We start from the raw sequence: 22,597 nt of genomic DNA on the forward strand, positions 1-22,597 counted from the left end.
GTCCATGTGTTGTATACTGTATGCTTTGTTAGTAGCCTTTCACCCTGTTTTACAATACAATAGTAGTAGTACAATAAGCAGGATCCCCAAAGAAGCACCACAGAGCAGATATTACTTTGGGCGTTCAATCATTCTTAACACTACAGTGACACTCTGACAGGTGTTAGCATGTACTGCACTGGTACAAGTGGATCAGACACAGCAGTGCTGCTGGATAATTTTCTTCTGCTCTGTATTTGTAAGTGATTGAGATTTGATTGTGATTGTCTCAAACAGTGACTGTTTTGATGGGTTTGAAGAAGTTTAAAAAAAAAAGGATCTGCTTAGAGGACTATAACATTTAGTCACTCTGAAGGAACATTCAGCAATAGATAGGCAACCAAAAATTAAGGAAGATGGTCGCTGATCCCACACAAAGTCCATGTCATCACAATTTGTCCTTAAGTCAGTAATCAATCTTGGCAGCCACACAAAGGCAAGTGTGATGTTGTGTGACAACCTCAAGAATGAAAATTTTCATCTACTATTTAACCACCCACATTTCTTTTCACTGCATTGTTTTGCCAGTCAATCTATGTGCTTGGTGGGCAGAGAGTAATAGTTGTTGTCAAAAACGGGGGGAATTCTCAATGGGGAAGCCTTCCAGACACAGATTAATCCTAGTTTTTAACTAATTCACACTGTGTATAGGGGTTCTTCACTAAAATCCACTCAAGATTTCTTATGATGCAAGAATGCCAGTTAGATGTAGGTTAAATAACAGCCATTAATGAAGTGACAGTAATTTGAGGGATAGAAAAACAGCTCCATGCAAACAGCAGTGATGCAATATATTGTCTGCTTCTGCTGAAGTTGCATTTTTGAAAATAATGAGGCTAAACAGAGCAATACTATACAAGTGTGGTTCATGAAATGTGTGTGAAGTCTAAAGAATCTTTGTAAAGTTAAAGGACATACACTACTCATCTATTAATTCTCCTGAATTAAATGGCATTCAGTCATCAGAACTAGGTGAGTTTTGAGATGTTAGGTGCTAATGTTGGATGACGAATTGTTCTCCAGCTCATCTCAGAAGTATTGGATAGAGCTTCATCATTCCCAAAAACAAAATCAACAAAAGATCCCACACTATTCCTTTACTGCACAGCCCAAAATCTGTGTTCATTGTACTCTGACGTTGCTGATATTTGGCATTAGACAAGGTAATGGCTCATGTGCAGCTGTTTCAAAGTGTCCCATTCTGTTCATTGCTGTTTTTCTATGGAGATTATACTAACTGTGTGTGTGTGTACAAGCTTGTCTGGTAATGTGTTTCTGTAAAAAAAAACAGAATATAATGTATATACAGATTGGCAACCATTTACTTGTTTTTCTTAATTTTTCTCTTTGTGTTATTTATAATCCATTATTTGATGGATTTTTAGCCTTTGGTTAAATGCAGAATTTGCTTCAAAATCATTGTGATGCTTCACACTAAAGGGAACTGAGCCTTTGCTTTTACTATTCTATGCTCAGCACTGCAGAAAATGCACTATGTAACTTTTTGAGAGGGGAGGGTAGGAATCTCCTCAGCATGAATTCAGTGTTAATTCTCTGGAAAACGACTTGCTCTATTTACACAAGAGCTCACTCAGACATTACTTGGAGTTTGCAGGGGGCTGACTGGATAAAGTCTGGGTAATGTTCGGATATTTGCGTTCACACATACAGCTTAAGCAATGTCTGGAAAAGTTCTGAGTGGCTTTGCATGTCTGAAAGGGGCTATAAAGACAATGACAAAGAAAAAATGCATTACCCTCACATCATCATAATATTCTGATGGTGAACTACACTTTGAACTCTAAACTTATATTTGAATTCCTTATCTTCAGACTAAATGTTGATTAATGATCAAATGGTGTGATCTTTCATTTAAGCCAACATGTGCATGTTCTTCTTGGTGATAAAACGGATCAACATGTGGTTTTTGGAGTATGTTGCGCACTGCCAGGTTTTGTGTTGTGTGCTGTCATACTATAAGGGAAACATGGTGCTTCCTTTATGGTTGGGTAGTTTCAGAGTGAACATGCATACTTTGAGAATATAATTTAGATGATTAAGTGCTTACTATTAATTAGAATTGGATTGTAAGGTGGCTGATGTTGGAAGTATACACCTATTCAAATAGTGAATAAAGCATCATTTAGTCAATAATTTTGGACCATTCATTCTTGTTAGATCCTCCTGTGTAAAAATAGCCATTATTATGTGTGAACTAGGATACAAGAACAGAATACAAAAATCCTATGATCTGATGCTGTATATTCATTGACCACTGTAGATGCTTTAGACTGTGTAATCAGATATGCTTAGCATCATAACATGTAAGGTATCCTTGTGACCCTGTAATAGCTTGACTGGCAAAGAGCATATGCATTTTTGTGAAATTAAAGAATCAGATACGCTTGGCATTTGACAGTGAATTGAAGAGACTTCAGACTGGACAGACAACAAACTACGGTGGAAAAGTCAGCCAGAATGCCTGCCAGTGATGTGCAGTCATTCAATTACAGGGAATCTTGCTTACACAAGTTTGATTTTCTGGCTAGGCATTTTTCAGATGGCTATAAGAGACAGATTGGAAAATAGAACTGGCTGTGCTGTTATCACATCCATTCAGCACAGGAAGATGCCCTAGGGTACACTCTCTTTTAGTGTATGTGTGTACTGTGTTTACTGTTATTAAGTGAACCTTTTGATTTGTGGAGGATCCTTTTTCCTTTACTGTTTCTATGAAGACTTTGGGAATAGATATATAATGTGGGGATACTTGCACAGGTCTTGATGCATCAGTACAAGACACCGGTTTTGGTTTTAATAGGCTAAGGATCTATGCATTGTGAGAGAATGTGTGTCATTAAGCTCTACAACCAACCTTTATGGCTTTCCTTACAATGGATACAGATTTCATGTTCCCAGATGAAATACAGCAGGTAGATATGTTGGAAAATATTGTTGCTCTAATTAGGTTAAAGTTAAAGTATGTTTAAAGGTTAAAGTATGGAAAAACCATAGAGATTCTTACAAACAATGTCCTGTGAATAACCCTTTTTACATTCTCCCACCAACTGTATTGCCAGTTCCATCCACTAGCTAGACCTCTACCAATCTTATGACAATATTATATCTTAAAGCATAAAGGCCGATATACACTTCTGCATTGACTCAACGCAGAACCTATGCCCTAGGCTATGCAAGAGTCCTATGTTTTTCCTCTATGTTGGTGTCTGCGTCACTACACCACCACACCTCTAGGGCTGAATCAAATATCTTCCTTTACACTATGTAGTACCCAGTGCAGTGCCTGCACTCATTGCCTGTAATGGATTATACAGTTCAGGGTTGTGGCGGGTCTGGAGCCTACCTGAAATCACTGGGTGCAAGGCAGAAACACACCCTGGATGGGGCACCAGCGAATGAATGAATGAGACAGTGAATGAATGAATCTTTAAAGTAAACAATTTAGGGAGTAGGGTGATGTTCGGAACAGAGCACAGGTGCCAGGAAAGTAACAAATACAAAGCTGGCAAATTTTTCCCCACTTCTCATTATTTTTTCCCCCTGTCTCTATAGTTTGAAGAAAGGAGTTCCTGGTCCTGTACTTCTTTGGTTCAACATAAACAATGTCCGTCCGCCTGCTGAACAATCACAGATAGTCTGCGTATAGTTAAATGTCTGGAGAGGAGCGTGTAAGGCTATGCTGTAGCCTATGGCATAGGTTTTTCATCAACGTGTTGTATAAATTAAGGCCAGCAATTGTGTCACTTAATAAGCCAATCATTTTTTGAATGTAATTGTACACTGTCAGAAAACCTGTCACTGTGGTGTTACCTTTCGATGTCACTGTGGTGGTACCCTCAAGGGTACATCATTTTCAGTGTCTGTACCTTTAGTGACAATAATGTACCTGAGAGTGTACAGTGTACAGTCAACTCATTGCCTTGTTAATTGCTTACATATGAGAGATGAGTACTGTGACCAAACAATTTTCCATCCGCTTATTTAGTGTAAACAAAGATCCAGGGAAGAAGCTTTTGTTCTGTTTTCTCCAGTTTTAATATCACTGTGATGTCAGTAGCACAGTTAGGTTTTGTATCCAGTTACGTCTAAATAAACATGTGTTCCGTAGTCTTACACTGTCCACTTACCAAGTTTCCAAAGAGCTGAATGTATGAAGGTGTCAAATGAGTGAAAAATTCAAACACATATTTTACAGTCTATCTGTACTTACATGAGCAGGCCTTTTTTATTCCACAGAGCAGTTTTACCATATTAGAATTACCATTTATTTAAGTTGCTTATCAACATTTGAGGACACTAACTGCCTGCTGAATGTCATTTTTCTCATGGAAATTGTTTTAGAAGCTCTGTGCTTGGACCACTACTGTATGCAATACTATACGTGGTCATTATAAAAAGCATATAAGCTCAATTCAATACCTATCCATTGCTGAGACACTCATGTTGCTAACTTCCCAACATAATTTTTGAATGATCAGTGTGACCGTGTTTATGGAAAAGCTTTGAAATTATATTTGTTTCTTATCACAGGCTTTTTCTTTAAAAAGTATGCAGTGCTGTTTTTACGTGGCCTGAAAGGGGACATATGAGAAGACTGTTGCGTAAGTGTAGTTATATTGAAAGTGGAGATGTGTGTGGCGAATGAGAGTGCATGTTCTGAGGTTAGATGCTATGACAAGGTCACAGACAATCCAATGGGCCCATGTTGCAGTTCACTGTGTGACATCATCTGTCTAATTACTGTAATGTGAGACATTACACAAGTGCATCATGAGGGACTATCGCTTATCTCCAAAACGCAGAAGGATTCTTTGGGCCCATCTCTTTGTCTTTATCGATTTCATTGCCCACTTCCTGTGGACCTCGCAGCTGTGCTTTGATCGCCATCAAGTCCAGGACAGGCCAAGCACGGTTTGCAAGTTTTATCGTGTGCCACTGGGCAGCCCCTCCGAAGTTCCTCTGCTTTTGTAAAAGTGGGGAAAACCTCAGATAAGAGCACTGTAACTAAACTCTCAGATCCAGATTAAATGTTTTCTTATTATCACTCGACATCATCAAAGTGAAGCAAAGCGAGTAACCCACTCCACACAGTAGGAGCATGAATCAGCCGGTGCAAGGATGAAAAGAGATGGAAAAGTGAGTGTGCTCACGCTAACGTGATGGACATTTTCCAACCTTGCCTGTAGACAGATGAAGTCTGTTTCAGATTATGAACAAACGATTTGCTCATATTCCATGGAGAAACTTATTTAGCGGTCATTTACACCGCAGTCAGTATACTCCGCAAATGGTTGTGGTCATGGTAGTAAATCTCAAGCAAGGACAAATATACAGGTCCTCCTGGTTATATCGTAAATGTTTGCTCCATGAAAGACTTGCTTACAGTATTTCAAAGTGATTTCAAGGGACGTTTTTTCCAACCCTGCAAAGCTTAGTCTCAGAAGTTGAATGCATTTTCCGCTTCTCAAAATCTGAGTAATCAGTGACATTCAGTGATGCTGAGATTTTGGCTCTGGAGTGGCTGGTCTATTGTTCTGAGTACACGAGTGGCTTCTTTTTTTGATTAGCAAAGGCTAGACAGAAGCCCTTGTTGGTTTTTTAGGGAAGCAAGGTCCTTGTAGCCTGTAAAAACTGCTTGCATTAATGCCCAGTGTGACTGCAATTTATATGACGGTCGGTCTGTGACATTTCTACAGCACTGTGAGGAGAATTTTGCTAAATATTTCTTTAAAAAATGTCTAATTTAAAGATCACTGACCCCACCTTAAACCTGTAAACTGGAAAATGTAAGGAAACAATATCCCATGGGGCTGATCCTGTGGGACGGAAAAGCTGAAAACAGCATGTAAATGGCTTTAAATTCTTGTCATTTTACAATTCTTAGGTTATCAGATTCATTAGTAACCAGTAAAATAAATATTCTCAAGATTCAACATTCAGCTGTCTGTTTCTTACAGGGCATAGGGCTGATGTATTTCTTTGTTTTTGACAGTGCTGTAAGAAAAAACATTTATTACAGGAAAGGTGAGGTCCTATATATCTCTCCTACATTTCATACCTTTGTATTTATGAAACCATAAAAATTCTTGAACCTTTGTAAGCCCTTCCACCTAGAACAGGAAAAGGACCTCTGGGAGGAGAATGGTTCCACAAGGCTTTATTGGTAAGCCACGACCCGGCAGAATGCTCGAGGACCCCTGACACAGGGGTTGGTAGTGTTTGAGAAAGTGTTTGTATTGACAGAGAATGAAAATTGAAGCCATAAACTACAGGAGCCGTTTCTCTTCAACAGACGTCTCACACAGATAAAAGCAAAGACTGGTTTCATGTCTGAGTCAAGACTTGCAGGCTGGCACACAGTATATTTCCAAAGATGTTGGTGATATAAAAAAAAGGCACACCTTGCTTTTGAGAGAAGAATGCAAGGAAATTATCAGTTGCAAACATAACAAAATGAAACAGATTCCTATCTTGATAAACATTTTGATGAGTGTGTATACCAATTCATTCTGTGCATCATATAAACTCATTAAAATTTGTTTTGAACTATCTCATGGAACTATCACTTTTGGTTTCTTAAAACCTTGTAGTGCATTATTTTGTTACTCTGAAGTAATGGAGCTACATCCAGTACCTTTGTGTGGTGTTTGTGGTCTAGAACTAATCAACACATCTGTTCAAGATCAGCACCTGACTTTACTAATGCTCTTCTGGCTAAATGCTATCCAATTCTTCACAGGAATGAAAGAGTTGTCTACATCTAGACTAAAGGCTTCCCACAGGAATTACAAAAATATATTACAAAAATATATTCTATGAATATATTCTATTAATTGTCTTGCCAAATCGTTATATTGAAATATCTGACCGTCTTCATCATTTGCAAGTGAAATGCATCCTTGATTGGATGTAAATACAGAGAATTTTACCCAGGCATTTACATTGGCAGCATTCTCTGGATTGATGTCTTTCTCAATTGCCTATGAACCAGGATTCTCTTTTACAGATACAGATGGAATGTTACAGGATGCTTTGTGCTGCTGTCATTATCAATAAAACTGAGGCATAGCATGAGTACAGATGATGGAATATGTTTTAAAGCATCCAATACAGCTCCAAATATCATGACACTATAGTTCCAGGTTTTCCCACACTCCCATACACATCTCTTTGGTAGAAGATTATCATTATCTTATCTGTGTATAAAACTTCCTTCCTTACCCCTGCTGACTCATTGCAGTGTATTTTAGCATATTGTCATCTTGTGGTGTACACTTCATAATGTTGTCAAAGTCTGTATGGGATAATAGACTGCCTCTGAATATTGGTTTCAGGGACAATACCATAGGTTTTGGGCATAGGACCAGTAATATATTATGAAATTATATTGTACAAAAAATTCTGTTAGCTTATTATGCTAAATGCTATTATAAAGCTATTATTGCTAAACCTCCATTTAAGATCTTATTAATCAGTTCTCATCGATCAGTGCCTTCATGGCAGTGCCTTCAAGGAATTCTACTAGTATGCTAGTGCTAAGAAAATGTAAATTCAGTTGAACTTACATTCTCAATCTACATTAAATAATTTGAAGTCATATTAATGTATATAAAATTGTACACGTTTTTTCAGTGATTCTGTCAATAAAGCACCCTGCATTAAACTATTGTTTTAAGCTATTAAATTATGTATAATATGTATTTTTTATCTCTCGCCAGTCGTGAAGTATTGCACATCCACGAGAGTGAAGGGATCCATGACCTGAAAGAACCACGTTGGCAGCTCATCCTTTGCCTGATTGTGGTGGTTTTCATTCTCTACTTCAGTCTGTGGAAAGGTGTAAAATCCTCTGGAAAGGTAAGAAACCCTTAATTACTTAGTAATAATTGGTAGTTTATTATCTTTTTGTTCAACATCCTACTGTATAGTAATATTTTTCTAAAAAAAAAAGCATGCTCATTGAATTCTGTATGGTTTGAATGCAGTGACTGGCTTTTGTATTTAGCTGAAGACTCATGATGAATGGATGAATAATAATGGTCCAAAATTACTTGCTTAAAATCATTAAATAAATTTTAATTAAAAAACGTTTTGCCTTGTACTCTAAAGGATCTATTTTGGTAATGCATCTATTTTGATGCAACAGTATGCTGTTTAATGAATAAATTATGTGAAATTAGTGATACTAAAAATTTGTTTACTTTAAGTACTTTCAGAAAGATATGGGACAAATAGTGAAATCAGTATCTACAAAGATCATGTAAACACATATATCACATAACTCTGGAATGGCAAAAAATACAGAAGTTTCCTTTAAGCATGTGCTACTGTGTGTGTGTGTGCGTGTATACAGGTGGTATACATCACTGCCACCATGCCCTACATTGTTCTGCTGGTGCTGCTGATTCGAGGCATCACTCTGCCTGGTGCTATGAATGGAATCAATGCATACCTCCACATTGATCTAAAAAAGCTCAATGAGCCTCAAGTAAGTTATTCGCCAATGTACTCTCGAAAATTATTTTTAAAACATCTAATCCTTACAAATTTGTTTTGCTTTGGTTCATTTTAATACATAAAATGTAATAAGCTGATTTTAGGAACTAGCACAAGTGTTACACCACTGTCACTGCTAGGGAAATGCTAAAAATTAGTCTTAATGTGAGGCTTAATGTGAGGCACAAGCAAGTTAAAATTTCAGCTGTTTCTGTTATGTGGCCAAAGAGTGTATTATATTTTGCCCCAGCAAAGCCCAGTGTTTCCTGTCTTTGTACATAATATATGTTGTATATATTGCAGGTGTGGATTGATGCTGCCACTCAGATTTTCTACTCTCTGGGGGCAGGATTCGGAGTCCTTATCGCCTTTGCCAGCTACAATAAATTTGACAATAACTGCTACAGGTAAGACAGGGCTTTGATGCAAAGTGTAGGGTTTGGATATCATGGCCTTCATCAACAGTGCTTTAGAGTAAAGAGCAGCTCAGGCGGTCTCATGCCCACCTGTCTGTCTGCTTCATTAAATCCACTACAGTGCAGGTAAATGATAGTTATCGGCAGGTTTCTGCTTGGAGCTGTTATCTAATTGAATTCCTAGCTGCTGTCACTGCCAGCTTTCTACTTACATCCAGCCAATGGCATCTCTGCTTTGTGTCATTCTCTAAAGAGCATGTCAGGCAGAAAGAGCTGCGAGCCCCTGCTCCTGGCCCTACCTCACTGATAAGGGCATTTGTGTTTGTGGTTAGATACACACATCTTAGTAAAGCCAGTATTCTGTGGCAAATACCAAGGGTGACTGCTCTCTGCATTGTAAATGTGAGGGTTAAATATGTTCGAAACTAACTAATATAAAAATGCTATGTATTTTGACATCTAAATAAACATGAGGGGAACCTGCTCTAAACTGTTCATTCAGTGAGACTTTATTGCATATGACTTATACTTTATGGAAAAAAATAAATAAATAAAAGTTACTTAAATAAATTTAATTTGCTAATCTTTGGCGGTAAATGAGTGGCCTCATGTCTTAGACTAAGTCTCTTCATCTGTAGCAATAGTACAACATTAGTGTAGCCATTTTTGTGTGCACAAAATAATACACATAATCATGAATGAAAACATGTTTGTTATTTTTACATGATCCCCTGTTCAGAATGTTGTTTAAGTTAAATCAGTCATAAAAAGCCCTTGGCTCACTTTTGGAGGACTAGATTAAGACTGTACCTGTTGTAAATGTATTTAAAAAACATTTATTGAATACATACGTTTAGAACCTGAGTAATTAATATATAGCACTGATTTTTGTGTGATATAAACCTTTGTTACTGACTTCTCGGCTACTGTTCATTCATAACTGCTAATCTCTATCATCAGGAGAGTTTATACCCCTATCATGAAGTAAGTTTTTAATCTATAATTCCTCAGGCTACAGATGGGATTTTATGAGCTCCACATTGTTCACTTTGGCCACATTACAGATAGGGAATCACAGTATTTCCACACGGGTTGTCTGAGGTCATTTTTCTACAGCACATAAACAGTGTGGGATCAAGCTCTCTGGGCTGGTGTATGTTCGGGTGGGGCAATTTAACATGAGGTCTCACAGTGGGAGGAAGGGGCCCAATCCTCATTAACCTTATTCTCCCTTAATTTCACAAACAATGGCCTAGCACTGGCCTTGGATCCACGCTAGCAGATTGTCTTTGGATAACATGATGAAACGCTGCTCACAGCCAAGATCTGGTTCCAATAAAAATGTCCGTTTAGATTTACTGTGTTGTTTCAGAGACATCAGAGCGTCAGCAAAAGAGTTCATGCGTCATAAACATTTGAAAGAATCTAACTAGGTATGGTTTGTGTCTGTTTTTGTTGCAACAAATGTCAAAGTGCTTATTTGGGAGGATCATGGATATAGTGGTGTTGCACCATTGGCTTACAGTATGAGCGTGTAATGTTTAATTTTTACCTTGACATATCCACTGATTATATTTATAAGGTTCGCCTGTTAGGTAGAATGTAAGGTTTTACAGTTCTGTACAGAGAATTTACTCCTTTGCTGAATTAAAATTAAAATATAATTTCTCCACGTTTCCAAAAAAAGGCAAGAATTATATCATGCTATGAATACCAGTGTTCTTTGTTAATATAGTGCATTTCCGTGAAAACAGTTAGACTGTGTTATTTTGAATGCAATTCCAAAATATTTTATGCCTTTGTATACTACACAAAAGTATGAATACATATTTCAATTCTGGTTTACTCCTTTGGTCCATTAGAGCTCTGTCAGCTGTTTTAGTAATATGTAAAAACCCCACCACACACACTGTTTCAGAAACTAGCTACATTGTGTTGTGGAATTTTTTGCAGTGTATTTTTTTTATCACACTGGAAGCACATGTTTCTACTAGAAGCATCTTTTCACATTGGAAGTGTTAAATCTTCTGGGCAACTATATATCAAACTGGGGTCCAATTCCCATTAGGGGCAGGAACATCATTTTCTACCAATATGAAATCCTTAGGCAAGACCCCTAACACTCATGAGTCACACAAGGCTCATAGTGTACTAATGTTATACTATGAAAAATATATTGTCCAGACACATTTCAAAAAGAAAAAAAAAAAGACTGGGATTGAGTTTCAGTCTGTAATTAATCAAAGGTTGGGATAGTCAAAATATAAACCATAATAGTAACACTGGATGTTGCATCATAGTTGGAGCTAGGTTAACCAGTTCATCTTACAACCAATCACATCCACATACATTCTCTAAATTCTGACCCATAAACCAGCATGATAAAAATTACTCATCTGGCTAAAATCAGTTTTTATAGTTATTTACCAGTCTGAGCTTTAAAAGAGTTTTAAAAAAAAGTTTCCTCTCCATTATTTCGTCATTTCTAATACAGATAGTTAGGCCTCCCGAGATTACACAACCCCACATGATATGAGGACAAAAGCTGCATGCTTCCTCCACATCATATAAAGCCAGCCACCACGTCTTGTCCAGGCTCCTAACACAACTTTGTTGTACAGTGTCTTAACTCGCTTGGAGGAAATGCTAACTGTTAATATGTACATAATAACATATAGAATATGAATCAGACCTGTTGTTGCTTTGTGTTGTTACAGGGATGCCATGCTGACCAGCACGATCAACTGTGTTACCAGTTTCTTCTCAGGGTTTGCCACCTTCTCAGTGCTGGGCTACATGGCCCATGAACATGGAGTCCGAATTGATCAAGTGGCCACTGAAGGTTTGTCTAGCACACAAATTAATAATTGATTGACTGTTCTAGATATGACACCACTGCATCATTGAAGATGTTCAGACTTGTGAGAAACTAAATATGAAAACATACCTCTTATCTACAATTTCCTTTGGGATCAATAAAGTGTTATCTTATCTTATCTTATCTCTGAAGCTGATAGCAACTGACAAACTGATATTATAGTGGCCCATGGGACAGATTATATTCCTGACTTGCACTTGCTTAGTAAATACATATACAATACAATGTTTGTGTGTGTGCACTTACAGGGGCTGGTCTAGTGTTCATTATTTACCCGGAGGCCATTTCCACTCTTCCTGGCTCCACTTTCTTTGCCATATTCTTCTTTATTATGCTCCTGACCCTCGGCATCGACAGTTCTGTGAGTGAATCATTACATAATAATCTGTACTATTTACTGTGCGTTGTTTTTGGGTTATATCAATGTGTGTGTGATGGATACATGAATGATCATGTTTTTGAATGTCCTGTCATATTTTTTTATGTCTGTTTGTGTCTCTCTTTTTTCATTTTTTTTTTTTTTTTGTTTTGTGTCTATTATTTTAAGTCTTAATTTGTAACAGTTGTATTGGCCTGTCTGATAATGTTCCATCACAGATGCCAGTATAAGCATACGCATAAGTATAGAGGAACTCAACTAGATACTGATGGATATGGAGTTTGTTCATATGAACAATTAATAATAATGATGTTTATGAAATTCATGAATGAAATTGTTGAAGAGACATGTTTAGGATTGTCCAAAATTCCAGAATATTTTTTATTATCTTCAAAGATATATACAGTATTTTCTGAGAGTACAGACCTTTCTTTACACAGTGTGAACATTTTATTATGAATGGACCAACTGAAATTCTTTTAAAGGTCCATTGCATTTTTATGTTTATATTTGTTAAGCTTGAATTCACAGCTGAAAAAATATTTCCACAATAAGTGACCATTTTATTAGGTAATATCACTATTTATAAAGTTGGTTCTATAAACCTTTGGAGATATAATGTATTTTTGAATTTTGAAAAATAAAGATTTACTATTTTTTTTGGCAAAAAAAAACATACACTCAGAATTCAGAAACACAGAAATTTCCATTAGCAAAGTACATCACAAAAATCCCTTTTTAGCCATATCAGATGAGTAGAAAAATAAAATAAATCTGACCAAATGTGGCAAACATAAAAGTGAAACTCCTCTCCAGATTTCTTTCCAAATTCCAGACTTCTCTAATCCTCCCAAACCAGCCTCAGAGCTGTGTGGGCAATGGACAAAAAAGTTGGGATTTTTACTTTTTGTACCTGATTTTGCCACCCCTGCCAAACTTTTATTTTCTGTTTAGATGGGAGGAATGGAAGCCGTCATCACTGGACTCACAGACGACTTCAAAATCCTCAGGAGAAACAGGAAGTTGTTCACTTTCATCACTGCATTTGGAACATTTCTGGTTGCCTTATTCTGCATCACCAAAGTACGTTTCATTCTTTTACATTGCATTGCCCTGAATGGTAGGCAAGGGGTGGGTTTGGAGGCCATGACACATTATATAATATACAGCTTAATGATCATACGTTTAAAAATTAGGGTCTCTATTAATAAATAATATATAGTGTTTCTAATAACTGTGTAGTTACACATTAAGAAAATTCATAACAACTATTGGTGATGTGTTCAAGGTTACTGATTAATTACAATACGACTTCTCTAACCGAGCATACCTACCAACTGTAATTTTTACTCCTGTGGTTAAATTAATATGTCCTGAGAGTTTCAGTGTAATTACGTATATTTACACTAGGATGAATGTACACCAGGTGCATTTACCAAGGTTGTACTACTGTAATTCATATGTAACTATGCATATATCTCCTGTTGATACAAAGTTATTACATGTGTTTTAAATGTCTAAATACACAATTATTAGAGACTCTTAAAATAAATCAGGACCAAAATGTTTGTTAACCTCTACACAGGGGGGCATGATGGAGGCTACAGATATCTAAAAGGTCCTGGGTTTGTGGGTGCCATAGGTCACTGTCTGTGAAAAGTTTGGTGTACTCCCCTGTGCCTGTGTGGGGTCCTCTAGGTGCTCTGGTTTCCTCCTGCAGTGTACAATATGAAGTGTTTTCAGAAGATGAAGGAACGAACGTCTACACACTTAAAACTAAAAGTTCTTGACTTGAATATGTTCTTCTAGCGAAAAGAACTTGATTTGTAAAGACCCTTTATGTGAATATTAAAACATACTCTTTACAGTCACACCTTTCTATGAAAATCCATTAAAAATCCATTTAAAAATCCATTAACAGTTTCCTTTGTGTGACTTTTCAAGAGTCTAATGGCCTGTGTAAACAGACAGAAGACATTGAAGCAAACCTTTCATAAACTTACATAAACCTAGGGGCTGTTTTCTCTGATGTATAGCTAAATAAATAGATTGGAAACTCATTGTTCCTTACTAGCATTAATATTGAGAGCATAGATCCATGTCCCTATAGATTGTACCTATGTTTTTAACTTATGTCCATTCTCATAGAAAACATTTAATTTTACTCCAGTTGACCTGAAGAAGCATAAAAAGGATCATTGTCTTTTGAATCACATGCCATGATGTATATGATTTTCTAAGTGCGGTCAATCAGCATAAAAGTATATTTAAGAATGTTGTGGCCTGCAAAAGCAAAACCTAGTTTAGCAGATTAAAGGAGGGCTGGATGAGTGCTTGACTACAAAACTAAAATGGTTAAAACATTTAAACTTTAAAATTGAAGTATGGAATCCTCATAAAATCAGCACTACACAACATGTTCTGTTTTCACTAACAGGTCTCAGTATCTAATCTGGCTTTGTTTTCTCTGCTGTATCACTTTGTCCACAGGGAGGGATCTATGTCTTCACGCTGTTGGACACCTATGCTGCCGGAACATCCATTTTGTTTGGAGTTCTCGTGGAGGCCATTGGGGTGTCCTGGTTCTACGGTAAGGGGTACTTTGCAGCCTATAAATAGTCTACTCGTCATGTGCTGATCACAGTTCTGATAGTTATAATCCCACCTTACACATATACTAAGTTAAAACATTTTGTTTATATAATACAGAGGCATTAATAAAACATTAGTCTCATGATTTAACACATAATAATATGTCCAGAGTTTAGGAGTTTAAGAATCCATTTATTTGAACTTTTTTATCAGAAAGACTACACAAACCAGTGAAAATGGCCTGATGTGAAGTAGCTTTGAGACAGTATACATTATTATTTAATATACAGATTCAAATCAAAGACTGGAAATATTTTATACATTTTCATTGGTTCTGTTCTTAGCTCCACATCCACAAAAGGTGCACTGCTTCATGCTTGTTCGCATGCAGTCTGATCTATTTTACTGTGTAGGAAAAAATGATATCTTGAATTTGACCCAACTGTTTCATAGAAAACCCTGCTCATGTGTAACCCATACCCTCTTCTATTATTACAAATAAAGCTGTTTGTAATGTAACAGCTTCTTCTTATTTACTGCAAAATCTACATTTTTATGACACATATCAGAAAAATGTAATTTTGATACATAATGCCATAGGATATAATACCACGTCATAATGCCCCCCCTCCCAAAACCACTCACACACTTTCAATAGGAAGCTTATTATCTATGCTCAAATGATGTCTACATAAACCTTATTTATTCATTGATCATGTGGTGATGTGTGTAACAGTGATCTGGTTCAGAGTGAATACATTTGCATGTAATCCACTGTGCTAAACATATTTATTCAGATTAATGTTCTACGTTTTAATCATGCAGCAGGAGTTGAAATATTACTCATATTGATAAGAAAATTAAAATATATTCGACTTTAAATGTTCAGTCTTTAAGATAAAATTATTTAGCTGCCATGTTGCAAAAGGGTGTTTTCATTGGCAAAAATTTGGTTTTTGGATTCGGTTTGTCCAGAAAAAAAATGAATCATAACCCTACTGCATGATGAGCTATAATGTTCAGAGGTGGTACATATTTCATAATATTTAATATTAATCTCAATATAACAGTCTTTTGCAATAAGTGTGCAGGAGGTAATTGTTTGAATTTACATTATTGCCCAAGAGTGCTCAGAATTTGACAGACACAGACTTTCCAGTCTCCCCTCCTTCCCTTTCTCTGTAATTTCATTGCATAATTTATCATCACAAGACTGAGGTCAAGCTGAGAGTGCAGATTTTTGCTGATAAGTTGTATCAGTGTATTCCCTTGCTGGAAATGATGCCTGGATGGATGTGTGTATGTGTGTGTTTGTGGGTGTGGGTGTGTGCGCACCCCTCAGGCGTGGACAGATTCAGTGAGGACATTGAGCGGATGATGGGCTTTAAGCCAGGACTCTACTGGAGGCTCTGCTGGAAGTTCGTCAGCCCTGTTTTTCTACTGGTGAGTGATCATGAAAGCATGGGAAAAAAGTGCAGCCTTATCTGGATTGGATCCATGCATATTAATCACTTCTGGGGAAGAATGCTAATCCAGGATCAGCTTCTCCTGTGTAAGGGCTAATTTGACCAGGATCAAGTTCACATGATAATAAGGATCAAACGGAATAGAAGGTTACACATCTTTCAACATAAGTTTGGAATGATTGAAACTCTGACTGTAGGTTTATAGGGAAGAGGACATAAATTCTTATTCTGTCATATTGTTTTAAGTATTTACCAAAGAGTTAATGCAGGGTTGAATTAATTAAAGGACCGACGTCTTGCAGATTTACTCTGTGCTGCATTAAATATTCATCCCTCATTACACTAGAGGGAGGATTTTTCTAGATTTTCCTTCATTGCTTTGAGTATTTAGCCACTGGAGCATTAGTAAGTTCAGGTAATGATGCTGGATGATTAGTTCCTCCACTCAAAGTTATTGAATTGTTTCTGAGGCTACCCTTCTCCACAGCGCCGTGTTTGGGGTACATATTAACCCTCTAGATCACAGCTAATCCCATCCCATTGAATTGATCGGGGGTTTTCTACAGAGATTATACTCAGATTTAGACTAATATTATACAACAGTGTGCTCAGCTGAACACCTGCATACGCCTTCCATACCATTGCCTGGCCCAGGAGGGTGCAGGTACCAGCATGAACATTTTTTTTTTTGTTTTAAACTTTCTTGCACACCCTGCTTTTTGATCATTGACTTAGATAGTACTACAGACTATTGGCTCTGTGGCCTATTATGAGAAAAGCTGGATTGAATTGATTGGTGTAATTACAACTACCCAGTCACATTATTAACCATAATGATTTTGTCACATTGAAGCAGTCCTTATAATATTGATTTACAATGCTCTATAGTTTCCATTTGATTCATTTCAGAGATGCATTAGAAAACAGAGCTTTAGTCCGAAGCAGATCTCATAGGTCACTTTGTGGACATATTAAATATTTCAAGACAGTGAGGTACAGATGTTTGTGTCGAAAGGTTTCCATGAAGGGGCTTATGAGAACCACATGATCCTTTTTGGATAAAATATTTTACCAACGTATGCCAAGTTTTAGATTTGGATTTTCACTCTTTCCTCTGCGCTTATTACTAAGCAGCCTGTAAGTTTTTCGTGCCTAAGGTTAAGCAAGAAAAATACAAAGGCGTATTGATTTATGTCACCTCTTCATCTAAAAAGAATCTGTATTGCATCTTGCTTCAAAGTCCCTTACAAGCCATTAAGAAGCGGGTAGGATAGTGTTTCACAGGACCCAGCAGTGCTTGTGTCCAAAGATGAAGTGAAATGTACAGTAATGAACCTCTGCATGCAGTCGAATGGCATTACTTTGGAACATGGTGTCATGCCATATTTTCAAATAAGCGTTGGGCAGTGGCCCACTTTTACAGGCTGAGGTCATAAATTTCACAAAAAATACCCACAAATTATGGCCTTTACAACTGCACTATCTGATACTGTTATTTTAGAGTACAACAGTTTAATGAGGCCTCTCTGTTTTTTGCAGGTTGTGGTCATTGCTAGTATCTTCACCACTCATGAGCTTAAATATGAGGACTATGTCTTCCCATACTGGTCTAATTTGGTGGGCTGGGGTATTGCCTTGTCTTCTATGATATGTGTGCCTTTGTACGCCATCTACAAGTTCCTCAGTTTGCCAGGCACCTTTAAGCAGGTGAATATATTATTGTATATATAATTTCTTACACAATTCCTTCATATTATATGTAATAATTCAGTAGGATTTTAGTTACTAGTTACTGCATAATCTTAGGATTATTATAAACAGTTCTCAAGCTTATTAACCTAATGCTCTACATCTTATATCTTATATTTCAGATAATTATTCAAACTATTCTAACCTAATTTTATTTTCTAGCTTTTTAAATGTGCTTTATTTGCTCTCCATTGCAGCGAATAGCATACTGCATCACACCAGAGCATGAACATCATCTAGTCGCAGAGGGCAATGTGAGGCAATTTAAGGTAATACTTACTTACAAATCATACTTAATTTTTTTCCCATACATATTTAGCACACGGACTGAACAGTGCATAACAGCACTGCTTTCTACATGGCAGATTGGGGTTTTAGTTTCAAACATGCAGCAATATACCAACAAAATTCCTCAGCTAAGACTCCTAATGCTACAGTAACTTCCAACAATTAAAATTAGTCCAAAAAACACATCACCAAAATTGGCTTAAAGCAAAATTAATGGTAGAAGAAAAAGTCTTCTCTCAATGAAGTCAATGTAAAAAGCTTTGTTCCATGTAATTTTTCACAAAATTTTAAATAATAATTTGCAAAAATCTATTTGTTTGTTTTTGAAAATGATGATATGTATTTGTTTTTGCGAAATCTAATAAAAAATTAGCTATTTGTAAATCTCAATCCTAGAGATGTGCCCTATATGGACCCTTTTAAGAGAGTATATAGGCCTGTATATCTGGCAATCTTGTCCTGACTTATTTGTCCTTCTGTACCTGCAGCTAAAACACTGGCTTGCCATCTGATATGGTCAGAGGAGCTCCAGTGCCCTGTAAAATGCCTGGTGGCTGATAGGGAAGATGTGCTGTGCGAGAGAAAGGTGCCTCCAGCGAGGAGGACTGAAGCGAAGCGATGACTTCTGTGTATTTCTCAACCATGTTCCCTACCGTCCACGCCACTCCGCTTCTGTCCTGTGGCTGACTTTACTTTTTTCCCTTTGGTGGGATGAGATCATTGTTCTTCATGTCAGTTTTATTTTGTTTGCCTGTATTCATTGTATGATTTTATCTTTATGTTGACATTAGACCTCTAAAACCTCAGAAAACGTGCCATACCAGGACATCACAAGTATTCTCCAATTTTTTTTACTGACATTTGTTGCTCCCCTTCTTCTCCAGTGTGGATTTTCAGTCTCTGTGAAGGTGAAAACATCCTGAAACATACTTCAGTAATTTGTATGTCTGCAAGAGTGAGTTAGTCTGTACGTGTGTGTGCAAGTTTGAACAGTAAACCAACACATTATAGTTTCTTACTTAAAAACTTAGAGTTATAAGAAATAAATAGAATTTCTTTCAATTTGCCCAGTGTTTGGTGGTGGATGGGCTGCCCAGGCCTTTTTAATCTCTGCCTAATATCTGTTCCATTATTTCCCCATACCATAGAACCTAATTTTTACCAGTAAATACACTACTCACATTCTAAACATGTACCGCAGTGTCAGTGCCTTACTGTCAACATTCTAGTAAATATAGTAAATATGCTACTCATTCTTATGACCCCATAACTGGGTGCTCAGTGCAACCAGTGTATTAAATTGCTGGCAACTTTCAAATAAACAGAACCCAGGGCAGGGCATATTGTCAGCTTTCCAAATCTAACTACATGTTATATTCTTATTTGTCCCCAAAAGTCTGAACCCAAATAAGATCCAAATTATCAAGGAAAGGAAGGGAAGCATATATTTTATGCCTAAATACCATTCCAAAGCAAGAGTCTGGAACAAAGTGCGATATATTACTATACTATAGCAGGACCTCTTAGCCCTGTGAGGCATTCTTCACTGATTGTTAATTAATCTTCATTGAATTTTGCACTGAACAAAGAATGTTCCTCTTCTTGCTGAGTAATGAATTTTAATAAGGTTTGTTTATACATCATTAGTGAGGTATTGGATATTTCATTAACATTAGCTAATGCCTTTCCATGTGTGAATCAATGAATTGGTGACTTATAACTCATATCTAAATTAGAAAGTATGTGCAATGTACAAATGAATGTGTGATGTTATGATTTAAGGATTTTACTAGTGCTTTAAAATCCATGTCATATTTATGAATATTGTTTGGAAAGAAGACTACTGTGCAGTTGATTTTTTAGTGGCTCTCAAGACAACTTTAAAAGCATATTTTCTACAGAAAAAAAAAAGTGAATTAATGTAAAGCTGTCCAGGCCTTGCTCTTTCAGTTTGGATACGAAGCCCCCCAAAGCACCCCACAGTCCATTTTCAATATGTTTGATATTGTGTACAGTAGAACCCGTAGTAGAGTAGTGGAGACCATTTCTCATTTATATAATTTCTAGTCAAAACTGCTGTTCAGTATTATTAATTTTGAAAAAATGTGTCTGAGAAATTATATATAGGGCAATCTAATTGCATAAATCAGAAAAAAAATGTATTTCAGGGGATTTCAAATTAAAACACCAACAAAACTTTCCTCATGAGGTGAACGGATTAGTGTCATTTTTGCGAGATCCAAAAGAATCCCAACAGATTTCTGTTGAATAGAAATGAATAGACAATCGAAATACTGATAAAAGAGTTTACAGAAAAATAATTAACATTTTGAAAACCTTTTGTTGCAGAGTCTACAGTGTAACTGTCTGGAAAATATATGGTTGTTTTGACTAGAAATGTATACTGAACGCACAAATACCCATAAATATATACAAATACACATAAAACATCAATCAAAATAGAGGCTGCAGATAACTAATGATTTATAAGCCACCATTTCTAATACAGGAAATCATCTGAGATTTATACTGTGAGAAAAATGAGTGGAGTGAATATGTGGAAAAAAGAGCTGAAAGCTCTTGTTGGATCCTTTGTGTGTGTGTGTGTGTGAGTGGCAACATTTACCTTGCAGAGGATTGTAGGAAAATAGCAATTAACAGCCTGGTGTTTGACCTGTTTCCTTTTGAACTTGTGGACTGTAGATTTGAAAAATGTTAATTCTTATACTGCAACTTTTTTATTTTTATTTTGAACATCATCTCACTCTGATGATACAATAGTATGCAAAAGTTTGGATGTGTATGGTAAATGACAATGTGGAGATTTTCAAAATGAAAGATAACATCCTCTTTACAGAACACACATCTGCTCTTTTTAATGGACAGCAAATATTTAAAAATATATATTGGGGGAGAATCAAAATAAGGCCTGGAAGGTATGGCACATTTTAGATTTTATGTCCAATTTTAGATTTTTTTCCTATGTGTTGAATTGACACTGCATTAAAATTATCAAGAAAATGTTTTATTCAAAGCTAAGATTTTGTATTTTTGCTCCTAAGCTCCCCCTACAGTTGCAGAGTGTAAATCACTTTTACAGCACTGTCCTGAAATCAAGGGGGAGTCATAAGGAAGTGGTTTCCTAACTGCCTCTAGAAGTTACATAATGCTGTTTCTATAATGCTACAGTACAAAGCAACATCAGAGGCTTTATTCTCCCTATTACAGGTCAGTGGAGCATCATTTTAAGGTAAAAAAAATACAACATACTGTTGCTTTAAGTGTGCTCATTAGAGAGGATGTGTAAATGTAACTTTAATTTAAAAATCAACAAACCATGACTTGACGAGGGGTGTTCAAACTCATGCACACAACTTCGCGTGGATGTGAGTGAGCTTCCGTCAGTGTGTTCCGAATCTCTGTCCTTGTGTTAATGTCTCTGCATGGAGATTACACTTATTTTGTGTGATTTATTTTTATTTTTTTTTTAATTGAAGAACAGGTTTAAGTGCCAAAATTCCCCTTTTTTGATGTATTTTCTACCTTTATTTATTTGAGTGGGTATCCATTAAGATATAAAGTATACATTACATTGTAAACTTCGTAACTGGTCACAAACAAGCCACAACTGTAGGTTGCAAAATATATATAAATAGAAGTATATATAAATATATTCTTTTGTTATATATCTAATCTTCTATTTATCAAATCCTTTATAATGAAACGTGAATGTAAAATATTTTAAATGTAGGCTGTCTACTGTTATATCATGTGTTTGATGTAGGTAAATTTAAAGCTATATGAAAAATATTAATAAAATAATATACGTTCTGTGTAACTGGGGCGGCTTGACTGCATGAATGTAGACTCCTCTGAGCAATGTTTACAGAATGAGGACAAGGACAAGCATTGTGTTGATCGTGAGTGATAGTTATTCATGATGAAGTCAAAATATGCACACGACCACAATAAAAAAAACTTTCCATACAATGCCAAAAAAGAGGCGAATGTTTTGTCTGTCTTTCGAGAATAGTTTGCTGGGGGTATTATTCTCAGCTGATGTATAAGCACGTTTCCTCATGTTGAGACTGAGCTGAATGATGCTACAGCTAAGTTAATGCGTTTTACGGATGCTCTTATCCAGAGCAACTTAGAACTTGGGGATTTTTTTGGTGTGTTTATTTTTATCATGTGATAAATGTAAGTGGGCAGAGTATCAGAGATCTTTCCTGTGGAATCTTATTAGTAGAGGACAGTATGCTTACCACCTCAT

The 22,597-nt window shown here is 36.4% G+C and overlaps 1 protein-coding gene across 1 annotated transcript in view; it reads left to right on the forward strand.

Moving 5' to 3' along the window:
• The window catches only part of LOC136678137 (sodium-dependent noradrenaline transporter-like), a 32,851-nt gene extending 10,528 nt beyond the window's left edge, over positions 1–22,323 (forward strand). The window contains exons 5-15 of the mRNA XM_066656016.1: positions 7,779–7,917; positions 8,414–8,548; positions 8,860–8,963; positions 11,690–11,814; positions 12,099–12,211; positions 13,184–13,312; positions 14,720–14,819; positions 16,164–16,264; positions 17,827–17,994; positions 18,234–18,305; positions 18,813–22,323. Of these exons, the coding sequence (XP_066512113.1) occupies positions 7,779–7,917; positions 8,414–8,548; positions 8,860–8,963; positions 11,690–11,814; positions 12,099–12,211; positions 13,184–13,312; positions 14,720–14,819; positions 16,164–16,264; positions 17,827–17,994; positions 18,234–18,305; positions 18,813–18,836 (1,210 nt within the window). The 3' untranslated portion in view covers positions 18,837–22,323. The remainder of the gene's footprint in view (positions 1–7,778; positions 7,918–8,413; positions 8,549–8,859; positions 8,964–11,689; positions 11,815–12,098; positions 12,212–13,183; positions 13,313–14,719; positions 14,820–16,163; positions 16,265–17,826; positions 17,995–18,233; positions 18,306–18,812) is intronic.
• Positions 22,324–22,597: the final 274 nt, after the last annotated feature.

The sequence above is a fragment of the Hoplias malabaricus genome, chromosome Y (assembly GCF_029633855.1).
Source record: "Hoplias malabaricus isolate fHopMal1 chromosome Y, fHopMal1.hap1, whole genome shotgun sequence".
NCBI lineage: Eukaryota > Metazoa > Chordata > Actinopteri > Characiformes > Erythrinidae > Hoplias > Hoplias malabaricus.